At 44.4% G+C, this 17,924-nt stretch overlaps 1 protein-coding gene across 1 annotated transcript in view; it reads left to right on the top strand.

Moving 5' to 3' along the window:
• Positions 1 to 17,924, top strand: part of CES1 (carboxylesterase 1) — a 36,468-nt gene that overhangs the window by 8,405 nt on the left and 10,139 nt on the right. Inside the window, exons 3-7 of the mRNA XM_007459485.1 lie at positions 6,774 to 6,918; positions 9,337 to 9,470; positions 11,363 to 11,516; positions 14,011 to 14,115; positions 16,013 to 16,117. Of these exons, the coding sequence (XP_007459547.1) occupies positions 6,774 to 6,918; positions 9,337 to 9,470; positions 11,363 to 11,516; positions 14,011 to 14,115; positions 16,013 to 16,117 (643 nt within the window). The remainder of the gene's footprint in view (positions 1 to 6,773; positions 6,919 to 9,336; positions 9,471 to 11,362; positions 11,517 to 14,010; positions 14,116 to 16,012; positions 16,118 to 17,924) is intronic.

Raw genomic sequence — 17,924 nt, 5'->3', positions numbered from 1 at the left:
TGTTTAACAAAGACCTAGAAGAATTAAAGAAAAAACAGAGATGAACAATACAATGACTGAAATGAAAAATACACTGGAAAGAATCAATAGCAGAATAACTGAGGCAGAAGAACAGATAAGTGACCTGGAAGACAGAATGGTGGAATTCACTGCCACGGAACAGAATAAAGAAAATAGAATGAAAAGAAATGACAACAGCCTAAGAGAACTCTGGGACAACATTAAACACACCAACATTCTCATTATAGGGGTCCCAGAAGGAGAAGAGAGACAAAAAGGACCCGAGAAAATATTAGAAGAGATTATAGTTGAAAACTTCCCTAACATGGGAGAGGAAATAGCCACCCAAGTCCAGGAAATGCAGAGAGTCCCAGACAGGATAAACCCAAGGAGAAACACGCTGAGACACATAGTAATCAAATGGACAAATACTAAAGACAACGAAAAACTATTAAAAGCAACAAGGGAAAAATGACAAATAACATACAAGGGAACTCGCATAAGGTTAAGAGCTGATTTCTCAGCAGAAACTCTACAAGCCAAAAGGGAGTGACACAATATATTTAAAGTGATGAAAGGGAAGAACCTACAACCAAGGTTACTCTACCTGGCAAGGATCTCATTCAGATTCGATGGAGAAATTAAAAGCTTTACAGACAAGCAAAAGCTAAGAGAATTCAGCACCACCAAACCAGCTCTACAACAAGTGCTAAAGGAACTTCTCTAAGTGGGAAACACAAGAGAAGAAAAGGACTTACAAAAACAAACCCATAACAATTAAGAAAATGGTAATAGGAACATACATATCGATAATTACCTTAAATGTGAATGGATTAAATGCTCCAGCCAAAAGACACAGGCTCACTGAATGGATACAAAAACAAGACCTGTATATATGCTGTCTACAGGAGACCCACTTCAAACCTACAGACACATACAGACTGAAAGTGAGGGGATGGAAAAAGATATTCCATGCAAATGGAAAGCAAAAGAAAGCTGGAGTAGCAATACTCATATCAGATAAAATAGACTTTAAAATAAAGAATGTTACAAGAGAGAAGGAAGGACACTACATAATGATCAAGGGATCAATCCAAGAAGAAGATATAACAATTATAAATATATATGTACCCAACATAGGAGGACCTCAGTACGTAAGGCAAATGCTAACAGCTATAAAAGAGGAAATCGACAGTAACACAATAATAGTGGGGGACTTTAACACCTCACTTACACCAATGGACAGATCATCCAGACAGAAAATTAATAAGGAAACAAAAGCTTTAAATGACACAATAGACCAGATAGATTTAATTGATATTTATAGGATATTCCATCCAAAAACGGCAGATTTACACTTTCTTCTCAAGTGCACGTGGAACATTCTCTAGGATAGATTGCATCTTGTGTCACAAATCAAGCCTCGGTAAATTTAAGAAAATTGAAATCATATCAAGCATCTTTTCTGACCACAACACTATGAGATTAGAAATCAATTACAGGGGGAAAAAAATGTAAAAAACACAAACACTTGGAGGATAAACAATACATTACTAAATAACCAAGAGATCACTGAAGAAATCAAAGAGGAAATCAAAAAATACCTAGAGACAAATGACAATGAAAACATGACGATCCAAAACACATGGGATGATGCAAAAGGAATTCTAAGAGGGAAGCTTGTAGCAATACAATCCTACCTCAAGAAACAAGAAAAATCTCAAATAAACAATCTAAACTTTCACCTAAAGGAACTAGAGAAAGAAGAACAAACAAAACCCAGAGTTAGTAGAAGTGAAGAAATAATGAAGACCAGAGCAGAAGTAAATGAAATAGAAACAAAACAGTAGCAAAGATCAATAAAACTAAAAGATGCTTCTTTGAGAAGATAAACAACATTGATAAACCTTTAGCCAGACTCATCAAGAAAAAGAGGGAAAGGACTCAAATCAATAAAATTAGATAAAAAAGAAGTTACAACAGAAACTGCAGAAATGCAAATCATCATAAGAGACTACTACAAGCAACTCTATGCCAATAAAATGGACAACCTGGAAGAAAGGGACAAATTCTTAGAAAGGTATAACCTTCCAAGACTGAACCAGGAAGAAACAGAAAATATGAACAGACCAATCACAAGTAATGAAATTGAAACTGTAATTAAAAAATCTTCCAACAAACAAAAGCCCAGGACCAGATGGCTTCACAGGTGAATTCTATGAAACATTTAGAGAAGAGCTAACACCTATCCTTCTCAAACTCTCCCAAAAAATTGCAGAGGAAGAAACACTCCCAAACTCATTCTACAAGGCCACCATCATCCTGATACCAAAACCAAATAAAGATACTACAAAAAAAGAAAATTACAGACCAGTATCACTGATGAATGTAGCCGCAAAAATCCTCAACAAAATACTAGCAATCAGAATCCAACAACACATTAAAAGGATCATACACCATGACCAACTGGGATCTATCCCAGGGACACAGGGATTCTTCAGTATATGCAAATCAATCAGTGTGATACACCATATTAACAAACTGAAGGATAAAAACCATATGATCATCTCAATAGATGCAGAAAAAGCTTTTGGCAAAATTCAACACTGATTTATGATAACACTCCAGAAAGTGGGCATAGAGGGAACCCACCTCAACATAATAAAGGCCATATACGACAAACCCACAGCCAACATCATTCTCAGTGGTGAAAAACTGAAAGGATTTCCTCTAAGAACAGGAACAAGACAAGGATGTCCACTCTCACCACTATTATTCAACATAGTTTTGGAAGTAGTAGCCACAGAAATCAGAGAAGAAAAAGAAATGAAAGGAATCCAAATTGGAAAAGAAGAAGTAAAACTGTCACTGCAGCTGACATGACACTATACATAGAGAATCCTAAAGATGCCACCAGAAAACTACTGGAGCTAATCAATGAATTTGGTAAAGTTGCAGGATACAAAATTAATGCACAGAAATCTCTTGCATTCCTATACACTAACAGTGAAAATCAGAAAGAGAAATTAAGGAAACAGTCCCATTCACCATTGCAACAAAAAGAATAAAATACCTAGAAATAAACCACCTAAGGAGGTAAAAGCCCTGTACTCAGAAAACTATAAGACACTGATGAAAGAAATCAAAGAGGACACAATCAGATGGAGAGATATACCATGTTCTTGGATTGGAAGAGTCAATATTGTGAAAATGACTCTACTACCCAAAGCAAACTACAGATTCAATGCAATCCCTATCAAATTACCAATGGCATTTTTTATAGAACTAGAACAAAAAATCTTAAAATGTGTATGGAGACACAAAAGACCCCGAATAACCAAAGCAATCTTGAGGGGTAAAAAACGGAGCTGGAGGAATCAGACTCCCTGACATCAGACTGTACTACAATGCTACAGTAATCAAGACAATATAGTACTGGCACAAAAACAGAAATATAGATCAATGGAACAGGATAGAAAGCCCAGAGATAAACCCACGCAGTTATGGTCAACTAATCTCTGACAAAGGAGGCAAGGATATACAATGGAGAAAAGACAATCTCTTCAATAAGTGGTGCTGGGAAAACTGGGCAGCTACATGTAAAAGAATGTAATTAGAACACTCCCTAACACCGTACACAAAAATAAACTCAAAATGGATTGAAGACCTAAATGTAAGAGCGGACACTGTAAAATTCTTAGAGGAAAACATAGAAAGAACACTCTTTGGCAAAAATCACAGCAAGATCTTTTTTGACCCACCTCCTAGAGTAATGGAAATAAAAACAAAAATAAACAAATGGGACCTAATGAAACTTCAAAGCTTTTGCACAGCAAAGGAAGCCATAAGCAAGATGAAAAGACAAACCTCATAATGGGAGAAAATATTTGCAAATGAAGCAACTGACAAAGGATTAATCTCTAAAATTTACAAGCAGCTCATGCCACTCAATATCAAAAAACAAACAACCCAATCCCAAAATGGGCAGAAGACCTAAATAGACATTTCTCCAAAGAAGGTATACAGATTGCCAACAAACACATGAAAGGATGCTCAACGTCACTAATCATTAGAGAAATGCAAATCAAAACTACAATGAGTATCACCTCACACCAGTCAGAATGACCATCATCAAAAAATCTACAGACAATAAATGTTGGAGAGGGTGTGGAGAAAAGGGAACCCTCTTGCACTGTTGGTGGGGAAGTAAATTGGTACAGCCACTATAGAGAACAGTATGGAGGTTCCTTAAAAAACTAAAAATAGAACTGCTGTACGACCCAGCAATCGCACTACTGGGCATATACCCTGAGAAAACCATAATTCAAAAAGAGTCATGTACCACAATGTTCATTGCAGCTCTATTTACAATAGCCAGGACGTGGAAGCAACCTAAGTGTCCATCAACAGATGAATGGATAAAGAAGATGTGGCACATATATACAATGGAATATTATTCAGCCATAAAAAGAAACGAAATTGAGTTATTTGTAGTGAGGTGGATGGACCTAGAGTCTGTCATACATAGTGAAGGTAGTCAGATCAGAAAGAGAAAAACAAATACTGTATGCTAACACATATATATGGAATCTAAGAAAAAAAATGGTCATGAAGAACCTAGGGGCAGGATGGGAATAAAAATACAGACCTACTAGAGAATGGACTTGAGGACACGGGGAAGGGGAAGGGTAAGCTGGGACAAAGTGAGAGAGTGGCATGGACATATATACACTACCAAAGGTAAAACAGATAGCTAATGGGAAGCAGCCACATTGTACAGGGAGATCAGCTTGGTGCTTTGTGACCACCTAGAGGGGTGGGATAGGGAGGGTGGGAGGGAGACGCAAGAGGGAAGAGATATGGGGATATATGTATATGTATGGCTGATTTACTTTGTTATAAAGCAGAAACTAACACGCCATTGTAAAGCAATTATACTCCAATAAAGATGTTAAAAAAATAAATTAAATAAATAAAAAAACAAACAACCCAATCAAAAAATGGGCAGAAGACCTAAGCAGACATTTCTCCAAAGAAGAATACAATGGCCAAGAGGCACATGAAAAGATGCTCAACATCACTAATTATTAGAGAAATGCAAATCAAAACTACAATGAGGTTATCACCTCACACCAGTTAGAATGGGCATCATCAAAGAATCTACAAACAAATGCTGGAGAGGATGTGGAGAAAAGGGAACCCTCTTGCACCGTTGGTGGGAATGTAAATTGATGCAGCCACTATGGAGAACAGTATGTAGATTCCTTATAAAACTAAGAATAGAATTACCATATGACCCAGCAATCCCACTACTGGGCATATACCCTGAGAAAACCATAATTCGATAAGACACATGCACCCCAATGTTCACTGCAGCACTATTTACAATAGCCAGGTCATGGAAGCAACCTAAATGCCCATCGACAGACAAATGGATAAAGAAGATGTGGTACATATATACAATGGAATATTACTCAGCCATTAAAAGGAACAAAACTGAATCATTTGTAGAGGCGTGAGTGGACCTAGAGACTGTCATACAGAGTGAAGTAAGTCAGAAAGAGAAAAACAAATATCGTATATTAACGCATATATGTGGAATCTAGAAAAATGGTACAGATGAACCGGTTTGCAGGGCAGAAATAGAGACAAAGATATGGAGAACAAACATATGGACACCAAGCGGGGAAAGCACAGTGGGGAGTGGTGGTGGTGGTGTGATGAATTGGTAGATTGGGATTGACATATATATACTAATATGTATGAAATAGATAACTAATTAGAACCTGCTGTATAAGAAAATAAATAAAATTTAAATGATTAAAAAAAAATCTCCTATTAGGGCAACCAATAGTTCTTGCCTGTGATGGGTTGATGATAGAATTTTAGCATGTCAGTGCTGCAGGACCCTTATGGAAATCACTCCCCTCATTTACACAGAGGAGCAGACTGGGGCCCAGAGCAGGCAAAGAATTCACCCAAGGAAACCCAGCAAATTAGGCTGAGGCATGGGCTTCCCTGGTGGTGCAGTGGTTGAGAGTCCGCCTGCCAATGCAGGGGACACGGGTTCGTGCCCCGGTCTGGGAAGATCCCACATGCCGCAGAGAGGCTGGGGCCGGGAGCCATGGCCGCTGAGCCTGCGCGTCCGGAGCCTGTGCTCCGCAACGGGAGAGGCCACAACAGTGAGAGGCCTGCGTACCACAAAAAAAAAAAAAAAAAAAAAAAAAAAAAAAAATTAGGCTGAGGCAGGACTAGAACGTAGTTCCCCTAAAGCTGCCCCACAAATATTTCACCTCTGACCTGTTGTAGGTCGTAAATAACTGCCATTTGAGTGATTTCTCCTGGTTTATGGAAGTCTCCCGTAGACTAGAACATGTTTCCCTGTTGGCAGAATATGGTCACCCTATAGCGGGCATACAGCGCCCAGCGGAGAGCTGGTCTGGACCCAGGGCATGCAGGAAATGGTCCTTTCCCAGGCCCATCAGCATATAGGCAGCCTCCTTCCTTGACTCAGGGCATCCCAAAGGCCCCAGGAAGGGAAGAGGGTCAGGCCTCACCATACCTGGTCCTGAGAGACCTTGGTGAGCCTGAGAAGCCCCCATCAGATGCCCCTAGTAGCCTCCTACCTAACCCAGTGTCTTGAGTCTGGTGAGAACAACTCTATTTACTGCCCTAAACCTGCCAGTCCAACACCTGGCCTGACCGCAGGAGATATCTCCTTGGTCAGCTCTGATTGAACTTCAAGAATTCTTCTCTCTCCTTGCCCCTTCCAGGTGCTCCCAAGACCCAGTGGCGGGGCAGAGGCTCTCAGAGCTCTTTACCAACAGAAAGGAGAACATTAATCTCAAGTTTTCCGAAGACTGTCTTTACCTAAATATTTACACTCCTGCTGACCTGAGGAAGAGAAGCAGGCTGCCGGTAAGCAGTGGGAACAAATGGTCAAGGCTGGTGTAGACTGGAGGGGGATGAAGGCAGTGTTGGGTTGGGGTGTCTTGGACCAAGGCTGTTCCAGGGGCCCCAGGGCTTTCTTTACCACCACAGCCAAACCTGACATCAAGGAACACAGGTTTTCCACACCTCAGTTTCCCATAGTGACAGACATAGGGCCTCTGGGGGAGTTTGCTGTACATCTGTAATGAACATTTTAATTTTTCTAAGGTCTCTCATGCTAATAGATGGACAAGAAGGATTACTCTTAATTGTTAGATTAGGAATCTGATACCCAGGGTGGCTAAGACATAATTTCCAATAAAGTCAGAGCTGGAAGGAATCTTGGAGATAAGCCAACAACCCAACCCTTCTGTTACAGATAGAGAAACTGAAGCCCAGTGAGGGGAAGGCGAGGTCGCAGAGTAGGGTTGGCAGGACTAGAGCACGGGTCTCCTGATCTTCAAGTCACGCTCTTTGACACACACACACTAGCAAGTGGAGCCTGTGTGTGGCCTTTCCTCAGCACACAGAGACCTTCTCTGACAAACTTTCAGTGTCTCGGTGTCACAGGTGGAGGGTGCAGAGCCTGGAGCAACAGAGAAGCACTTTCCTTTGTCTTTGCCAACTATCAAGATTTTATTGTAGATAATTTCACTTCCTAATTTACTTTGACACAAGCTGATGTCCCAGTGAGTCAGCATTTCCAGAATAAATGGAAGCCCAGAGATGGGGCAGCCTTCCAGACTCAGGCTGGAGGGTGGGGCTGGTCTGCTGGGAAAGGAGGGGCCAGTGGGGTAGAGACAGGCGGGGTGTGAGCACCCAGCCATCTCCCAAGAACACCTCTGGCATGGTGCCCAGATGTGGAGGAGGGCATCTGTGAACTTGTGACTAGAAGGTGGCCCTGCACATGCTGTGCTCAAAGAGGTGGGGACAATTGTTAATTCATTCATTCATGCTTTCATTCATTCCCCTAGTACATACTCAGCGCCCCCATATGCATAGATAGAATTGGGGGTTAAGAGAAAGGAGGAACATAAAACCATGACCACACAGCCCCTGCCTTCGAGGATCTTAGCATCTGGGTTGCACAGAGCTGGACTAGCTTCTTCAGCAAGTCACTGCTGGCCAGCCCTTGGCTCAGCCTGGACTCAGAGGTGACTGCACACTCAGTCCCTCTGCCCGGAGGTAGGCAGGGATCAGAGATGTAGGAGGAGCGGGGGCTCCAGGAACCGGAAACTGGAGAACCTCTACTATGGATACAGGCTCTGGCACCGCAGGATCTGGGTGTAAGTCCTGGTTCCGCCTTTTACTAGCTGAGAGACCTGGCTCTGTTTCCTCAAACCAGGGATAATCACACACAAATGTTCAATGATGAATATCAAGATTTATGTCAGTGTCTGACACAGCACACGAGGTAAGTCTTGCTGATGCACTAGTTAGAGTTGAAGGGAAGAAATTCCTCCTGCCCCAACAGCCAGCCTACTGCACCGTGGCCATTGGCTGCCGTGTGCTGGGCAGCTCAACGTGTGGACTCTGGAGCCAGACTGCCTGGGTTCAAGTCCTGCCTCCACCGCCTATGAGCTGCGTGACCTCAGGGTGGTTAAGTGCCTCAGTTTTCCTGTCTGTGAAATGGGACAATAGTAGTCCCTATCTCGTGGATGGTTTATTTTTAAATGCTTAGAGCAGTACTTGACACATAGTTCATGTATGAGTTCTTTGATTGTTTTATTAACAAAATCATTATACTATTATTTTAGCCATTCTCACTTTCTTGCTATGTGAACTCGTTAAATTCAGGGCCATGCATTATGAATTGTCATGTCCACTCTCATCCTTAATTCTTACCACAGTCCCTGGCACCTAGTAGGTTTTCAAATCATATTCATCAGATGATTGAAGACTTCTGAGAGGAGGTGGCTTTTAGGCTGGGCTTTGGAGGATGGGTGAGATTTGGGGAGCAGAGGAGGCAGCGGAAAGGCCTATTAAGAAGAGGTACCACCCAGGGCGTGTGCTTCTTGACATGGTCATCATTCACGTGAGAAGTTTATTTCACCACACAAAAGGTAACTAAGGTGAAGCTGAAATAAGCTTCTAACCAAGGGCTGTCGCATGCGGAGTGTGCTGAGCTGCGTGAGGGGTCCGGGAGTGAGGACTGCGGGAGTGTTGGGGAGAAGATGGCGCTCTTAGCCTTGGCTGTTCCCATGATGATGTTCTCAGCATGAAGAGCACTGGCAGGAGGTGGCACTGACGCAGGGGAGACAGGCAGGGGCAGCCAGGGTGCACTGAGTGGGGTGGTGGCCTGGGCCACAGCTGGGAGAATGGGTAGATGACCAAACCAGACAGCCTCTTGATGTCTTTCCCAGCTCTGCTTCCTATGCCCTGTATGATCGCTTCCTCCCCATCCAGGTGATGGTGTGGATCCACGGAGGAGGTCTGATGTTGGGCGGGGCATCAACCTATGATGGGCTGGCCCTCTCTGCCCATGAAAACGTGGTGGTGGTGACCGTTCAGTACCGCCTGGGCATCTGGGGATTCTTCAGGTAAGACACTGGACTCTCCTCACGGCACATTGACCCTCAGTGTGGGAGTGCTAGGACCCCACTCTGGTCATGCAAGCGCTCAAAGGGATCTTTGCTAGGTTCCCTACTAAGACATGCAAGTCCCCTCATAATTGGGCTCTACCTACCTTCTCCTTCCCCAGCCACCCTGGTCCACTTACTTGCATGTAAAATGCCTGATCTGCCAGACAGACTCCTATTATTCCTGCAAAGCCCAACCCACATGTTACCTCGTCTGAAATGCTCATCTCTTTTTCACCTGTGCTGCCCAGCATGTTGCATACCTGTAAGGTGACGGTTAACATGCAGCGCAGCAGTTAGAGGCTTATACATCTTACCTCATGGGGAAGTAAGGAAGGAGCAGACTCACGTGGGAGCTCCGTAAAGTCTTGTAGGTGGAGGAACGGGTGGCTGGAACTTGGAGGCTGTAACGAGCACCTGGCTCCAGTGGACACGTCTACGGGGAGGAGCGTAGGGCCCACTCACCCCATTTCCTTCGTGGCGTTTGGCACATGCGTGAGCGAAGGCTCGAGTCTCCTCCATGGAGCGTCCGTGGGGACGGAACCGGACATCCTGCAGGCACAGTTACTGAATGCACCAGCCCCAGGACCTCCTACCCTCAGATGGCTGGTGGGTGGGCTTGGGGAGGGGTGGTCATCTCACTGGAAAGATCTATGGGCTGGAGGAGGGCTGTCCCAGGCGAGTCATGTCCCAGGATGTGTCGCCTTCACTGAGACTCCTCATGTCCTTCCCCCACGGCCCACGGCTGCTCCCAGTTACAGTATATCTGCGTACCCCCCCCCCCCCCAGGCTCTCCTCTACCACGTCAGTCAGGGTTTCACCCCGGCCAGACACCACACTGCTCTGGTCCAGGTCACCAGCGGCCCAGCCTTGGCAGCAACCGCACGTCACCCCTCAAACCTTTTTGAAAAATTTCCTTCTCTTGGCTCCTGGCCACCTCCTCCCTCATGGCAGCTCCTTCTGGGCCCCTCCCCGTCTCAGCCTCTGTGTGCATCTTCTCTGTCCCGCTGGTTCCCTGAGTGACCTCAGGGGGCACTTCCAAGCTCCCTATTTTTAGCCCATTTCTCCTTTGAAACCCACAGGTACATCATTAACTACCTCCTGCCATCCCCACGGGACACCTGAGGGCACCTCCTCCCTTCCTCGAACAAACTTAACCCTTGACTCCCGATGCCCCTCCCCGCAGACCCTCCTCCTTTCTCCACAGGGCCTCCTGCTCAGCTGCAGGCAGCTCCACCCTTCCAGTTACTCAGGACAAAAGCCTGGGGGCACTTGGATTCTTTTCTTTTTCTCACACCCCACATCCAGTCACCAGCAAATCCTCTTGGCTCCACTTTTACAATATATTCAGAATCCAGCCACTTCTCACCTCCCTTGTAGTCACCCTGTTCAAAGCACTCTGTGTCTCTCCCCTGGATTGTTGTAATAACACCTACTTTTATAACCCTGCTATTTTACACCATGTCCGATCCACACAGTAGCCAAAGTGATCATTTAAGACATAAATGGAATCATGTCATCCCTGCAATGGCTTCCTAACTTACGATGACATTGACATCTTTACCAAGGCCCTCAGGGCCCTCTGTAGCTGTATGTCCTAGACCCACACTTTTGTTCACTGGACCCTGGGGCCTTTGCATGTGCTGTTTCTTCTTCCTGGAATTCCCTTTGGAATTGTAGAATAGTAGATGCTCAATAAATAAATGTGGAATGGATGTGTAGAGCGCTACAGCAGAACAATGCTACAGATGGGAGGCAGTTCCAGAAGGCTCACCCAGACCCCCAGCCCCATCTGTGGTCCTGAGAGCCCTGCTGTGACATCTCTGCTCTCAACCACCCCCGTTCTCTTACAGCACAGGAGATGAACACAGCCGGGGGAACTGGGGTCACTTGGACCAGTTGGCCGCACTGCACTGGGTCCAGGAGAACATTGCCAACTTCGGAGGGGATCCAGGCTCTGTGACCATCTTCGGAGAGTCAGCAGGAGGGGCAAGTGTCTCTATTCTTGTAAGTGTTCCTGGCCGTGATGTGGCTACCGATGGGACCCCTTGCAGACCAGCCAGTCTAGTCATGGGACCTGGATTCAAGGCTGACCCTACTCTGTGCAGCATCAGAAGGTGGAAAGTTATTGCCAAACTCTCCTTGGCCCCCAGGAAGCTCAGAGCTCAGCTTAGCACCCTGGGGCCACATCTCCAGCCACGGCTGCAACGGAGACATTCCTCCTGCCCTGTGTTGGTTGAGCTCTTACTCTCCTTCCTAATCATTTTACTATTAGTACTCACCTCACTCCTCTTGGGAAGTAGGGCTGGGTGTAAATTCTGGATAAAAAGAGGCAACCATGACGTTGGGTGCAATGTCATTATTTGGCTTGAAGGCAGATCTACAATTCAAGGGGACACAAACACTAAGAACAGGTCAGAGGCCTCCTCTGAGGAGGTCTGATGGCTTGTTCATGCTCAGGAAGGAGGGCAGCAGCCTCTGGGGCTGAGGATGGAGCTGGGCTGGGGGAGGAGGGGTAGAGAGAGGAAGGAGGATGGAAGGAGGGATGGGACCCGGGAAATGGAACACAGACATGACCTGGGAGCCTGATGTGGGAATGGCAGTTGGGAGACACTGAGGGGAGCAAAGGTGGAAAACCAGATTAGAGGTGCTGGGAGCTGTTAGAAACCCTCCAGCTGCCTCACAGTTGAGCAGAAGGTTAACACTATTACTGTATTTTTAAAACATATGTTGGATTCATAGTTGAATAGTCAGAGGAAAATGTTTTTATTTTATAAAATGGAGAAAAAAAGAAAAGTGTAGATAACTCTCCCAAAATAAAAATTCATCCACAATCCCATTAGCCAGGGATTGTCACCATGGGCAGTTTTATTTTTCTAGTCTTTTTTCCATTAATCTATCTATCTATCATCTATCATCTTTCTACCTATCTATCTGTATCTATGAATTTTTAAACAAAAAAACTTCCTTAATATTATAACACAAATATTTCCCTCACCATTAGTTATTCTTTCATATTTTTTGTGTGTATATCCAAGTATAGTATAGTATTTCATTGTAAGAATGAAAAATACCTTATAATGGGACCCCTTGCAGACCAGCCAGTCTAGTCATGGGACCTGGATTCAAGGCTGACCCTACTCTGTGCAGCATCAGAAGGTGGAAAGTTATTGCCAAACTCTCCTTGGCCCCCAGGAAGCTCAGAGCTCAGCTTAGCACCCTGGGGCCACATCTCCAGCCACGGCTGCAACGGAGACATTCCTCCTGCCCTGTGTTGGTTGAGCTCTTACTCTCCTTCCTAATCATTTTACTATTAGTACTCACCTCACTCCTCTTGGGAAGTAGGGCTGGGTGTAAATTCTGGATAAAAAGAGGCAACCATGACGTTGGGTGCAATGTCATTATTTGGCTTGAAGGCAGATCTACAATTCAAGGGGACACAAACACTAAGAACAGGTCAGAGGCCTCCTCTGAGGAGGTCTGATGGCTTGTTCATGCTCAGGAAGGAGGGCAGCAGCCTCTGGGGCTGAGGATGGAGCTGGGCTGGGGGAGGAGGGGTAGAGAGAGGAAGGAGGATGGAAGGAGGGATGGGACCCGGGAAATGGAACACAGACATGACCTGGGAGCCTGATGTGGGAATGGCAGTTGGGAGACACTGAGGGGAGCAAAGGTGGAAAACCAGATTAGAGGTGCTGGGAGCTGTTAGAAACCCTCCAGCTGCCTCACAGTTGAGCAGAAGGTTAACACTATTACTGTATTTTTAAAACATATGTTGGATTCATAGTTGAATAGTCAGAGGAAAATGTTTTTATTTTATAAAATGGAGAAAAAAAGAAAAGTGTAGATAACTCTCCCAAAATAAAAATTCATCCACAATCCCATTAGCCAGGGATTGTCACCATGGGCAGTTTTATTTTTCTAGTCTTTTTTCCATTAATCTATCTATCTATCATCTATCATCTTTCTACCTATCTATCTGTATCTATGAATTTTTAAACAAAAAAACTTCCTTAATATTATAACACAAATATTTCCCTCACCATTAGTTATTCTTTCATATTTTTTGTGTGTATATCCAAGTATAGTATAGTATTTCATTGTAAGAATGAAAAATACCTTATTTACCCAATGTCATATATTAGAACCTTGTGTTATTTCCAATTTTTACTGTTATAAACAACACGAACATTTTAGAGATTTTTGTGTGCCTCCATGATCATTTTCCTTAAAATAAATCCTAAGTAATGGAAATGGGGAATCAGAACTGTGCTTTAAAGTGTTGCTAGGAATTGCTGAGCTGCCTTTCAGATACTTTGATTGTTATAATTAGTGTGTGCCACACACTTCCTGTTTTGTCCTTCACTCTGCTCCTGGCTCCTTCCAGCCGAGGTTTTCTTTCAGAAGCCAGGCCCCATGGTCTCCAGGGGAACAGCCCAGGACAGGGCTGTGGATGGGGATAGCTCATGAGCATAAATTCCCTTTCTTGCCACCCTGTTCCCAGGTGTTATCTCCCCTGGCCAAGAATCTCTTCCACCGGGCCATCTCTGAGAGTGGTGTGGCCCTCACTTCTATCCTGGTCAAGAGGGACATGAAGGCCGCAGCTAAGGTAGGTCTCACACTGGACTGTCCCCACACCCTTTGCTCTGCTCTCCTGGAGTTGTCAGGGTCTTTCTTGCTGTGGGAGCCAGTTGACATCCCCAAAGAATCACAGAAGTGAGGGTGGCTGAGCAGGGAGGGCAAGGACACACCTCAACCCACCTCCACCTTCTACCGCTGAGCAAATTGGGGCAGAGAGCAGAAGCACTTGCCAAGGTCAGCGAGTGATCAGAGCAGAGCCGGACTCAGGCTCATGACTCTGGACTGCCAGCCCCATGCACGGTCCACTGACCATGCTTCCCAAAGTGTTCCAGGTGGGGTGCTGGCCTGGACAGTGGTCAGTGAACTGTCATCTTATCTTGCCTCGCTCAGGGTCTGAAATCTGATGAACTCATTGGCACCATGTGGGCCTGGAGTGGATTCTCCTTGGGGGCTTGTGACTGGGGTGGGTTCCTGAAGAATTCATTCATTGATTGATTCATTCACTCAACAAATAGTTTTGATATAATCTGACATCTCGCAACCTCATGAAGCTTCTGTTAGAATTGAGGAGACAGATTAATAATTATATAATTGCACAACTTACAAAATGTCAACTGTCACTAGAGCAATAGAGGAGAGATACCTGATGTCATAACAGAATCCAAAAGGAGCGCTTAGTCCAGTGGATAGGGGGAGGTTATCAGGAAAGGCTTCGTGAAAAAAAGTGATCAACGAGTTGAGATGAGAAGGATGAGCAGTAAATTACTTGGTAAGAAAAGAATATCCAGGAAGAGAGAGCAGCCTGTGCAAATATCCTGTGGCAGGAATAGGTATCTCAAGTGAGAGAGAGCGAGAAAGGCTGCTGTGGCCAAAGCAGAAAGAGCAGACGGAACCTGGAGTGAAGTGAGGATGGAGCCATTGGCAGGGCCATGCTGCATAGGACCCGGTGAGGACTTTGTCTTTATTTGGAGAGTGTTAGGAAGCCAAGGAAGGGTGAGCAACAGGGAGGCTCTGCTGAGGAGTGTGCGCTGGAGTCATTGATGTGGAGCGTTTTCGTCGGGCTGTGAGAGCTGGTTAGGTGGATGGGTGCAGGCAGCAGCCAGACTTAAAGGGACTGACTGGTAAGCAGGAGGGGAGGAGATAAGACACCAAGAATTTAAAAAATTGTTGAGACTGTTTTTCAGAATTCTTTGGCTATTAACAGCAGAAGCCCATTGATCAGGCTTAAGTCAAGAAGGGGGAGTTTATTTCAAGGAAACAAAGGTGGCAGAAATGGTGCTGGATTTTGCTGTCACACAGGACCAGAAATTGGCAGAATGAAGAACCCAAGACTCATATTCTTGTGCTCTCTCTCTCTCCCTCTGTCTCTCTCTCTCTCTCTCTCTCTCTCTCTCTCTCTCTCTCTCTCTCTCTCTCCCCTCTACTTCTTCATGTGGCTTTTTATTTAATTTTTCACCAAATACATACTGAGCATTTATTGTATGTCAGACACTGGACCAGGCTCTGGGCAGCCCATGTGCACTCTCCATGGTCCCGCCATCATAGAGCCTGATTTCTCTCCTTCTGCATCTTCCCCTCTGGCTGCACTTTGCAAGTGTCTAGCCTGAGGCCAAAAGGCTATTAATTGGGTGAGCTGAGATTTGAAATTAGACAGTGGATTCTGGATTCCATGCTCTTAAGCCCCACTCCATGCTGCCTCTCTTTAGATGTTCAGCTTTGAGATCATTATGTCCACTTGAACAGAGGTAAGGCAGCAGAGGCTGAGGAGTATAATTGACATGTCTGGGATCCTGGACATACTGGTCTAGAGTATCTTCGTTACCATGTGTTGACTTTAGAAATTGAGGTTGGAACAGAACACTTCATTATTGATGGAGGGAAGAGGCAGGGATCTTGAATTCTGCTGTCACCTGTGATCTCTGCAGAAAATTGCTGTCTTTGCTGGGTGTAAAAGCACCACCTCGGCTGTCCTTGTTCACTGCCTGCGCCAGAAGACAGAGGACGAACTCTTGGAGATAACGCTGAAGATGGTGAGTACATCTTCTCTCATAGCCACACAAGCTATGTGTGGTACTCTCATAGCCACACAAGCTCCCCGTCCTGTAAACATGGCCCCAGGCTTCATCATTTCAGCTGTCCCCTTGCCCTGGAAAAACTACCTGGGACAGTTTCTCACCTCTCAAGAGCAGTGTCAGAGCTCTGGATCTGAATGGGGAATTTCCTTCTTTCTTTTTTATTATGGAATATCTCAGATGTTAGCAAAGACAAAAAATAACGTAATGAACAACTGTGTAATAACTCCTCATATCTATCAAAACTTACTTTTTCCAATCTTGTTTTTCTGATAGATTTTTTTATATGTGACTATTTTCTTTATTGTATATATATATATATATATATATATATCACATACAATTTACCATTTTAATCATTTTAAATATACAATTCAATGGCATTAATTACACTCATAGTATTGTGCAGCCATCACCACTATTTCCAAAACTTTTCATCATCCCAAACAAAAAATCCCTACCTCTTTAAACAGTAACTCTACCTTCTCCCCTTCCCTCCAGTCTCTGGAAACCTCTAATGTACTTTCTGTCTATGAATTTGCCCATCCTAGATTCATTCATATAAGTGGAACTGATAGATTTTTAAGAAATTAAACATTACACATTCTCAGAGGTGATTACCATCCTGAATTTTGGGAATGGGGTTATTCAGAACAAAGCTTTTCAGAAAGGTTGCCACAATTGTCTTGGTTAATTTAGAAACCACCTCAATTATAATCCAGTGGGGCCCAATTTTCTAGATTTTCTGCACGTCTGCCTCAGTAGTGATTCTCACATAATCGTATATCTACCCATTCATCCATCCAACCATCCATCCACCTATTCATCCATCCATTCATTCATCATATTATACATCTGTCCATCCACCAATGAATTAAATTCATCAGTATCTTTTCATCAATCTAATATCAATTTATCTATAACATCCATTCATCTGTTATGAATCATTCATATATCTGTATTTTATCATCCATGTCTCTAAAATCAATGATCCATCCATCACCTAATCTGCTAGCTATCATCCATCTATCCACTTATCCCCCCAGTTCACCCATATTCCATGTATGAACTAATTCTATCCACCCATCCATCTGTCTTTGCTAAGTGTATGGGGGGAGGTAACAGCGTGGGTGATGCAGACATAACTGGATATAGTCCCTGCTCATAAGGAACTATTCAAGGAGAAACACGCCCATATTCTTAGTGGATTAAGTGTGGTGGGAATACAGAAAGGGGACGCATTCATTATGGTAAGCAGGGGTGCTTCACAGAGAAGGTGACATTTCAGGATTGGTGGATGGCTATGGTAGTGGGTCATCACAGGAAGCTATAGCACAACAGATACCCAGAGATCAACACTTACAAGATCCACTTATAAGGGGAGAGTCTGGACCCTGGACCCCTGAGGATGCTCCTGGACCCCCAGCGGCCAGCCTCCAGCACTGGACTCTGCTCTATTTCCATGGGTTAAGTCCAGTGTAGCCTTGGATCCTGGTTTCTCAGGCTCAAATAAGGTGACCAATGTGTTCAAACATAAAAACCCAACTGTTTTCTGATGCCTGGAAAGATGTAAATTTATTTCAGCAATTCTCCACAAGAGATCCGCTTATAAGGGGAGAGTCGGTGACTTTGGGAGAATCCAGAGAACCTAAGAGCCCATGTTATCCTTCTGAGATCTTCTGAGATCATGTGGAAGTGTTTCCATGATTATCCTCTCTCCCCAATAACACATGTGGGTGCGTGCGCGCGCGCGCGCACACACACA

This window comes from Lipotes vexillifer, unplaced genomic scaffold (assembly GCF_000442215.2).
Source record: "Lipotes vexillifer unplaced genomic scaffold, Lipotes_vexillifer_v1.1 scaffold342, whole genome shotgun sequence".
NCBI classification, from domain to species: Eukaryota; Metazoa; Chordata; class Mammalia; order Artiodactyla; family Lipotidae; genus Lipotes; species Lipotes vexillifer.
This window is presented reverse-complemented; position numbering and strand designations above follow the sequence as displayed.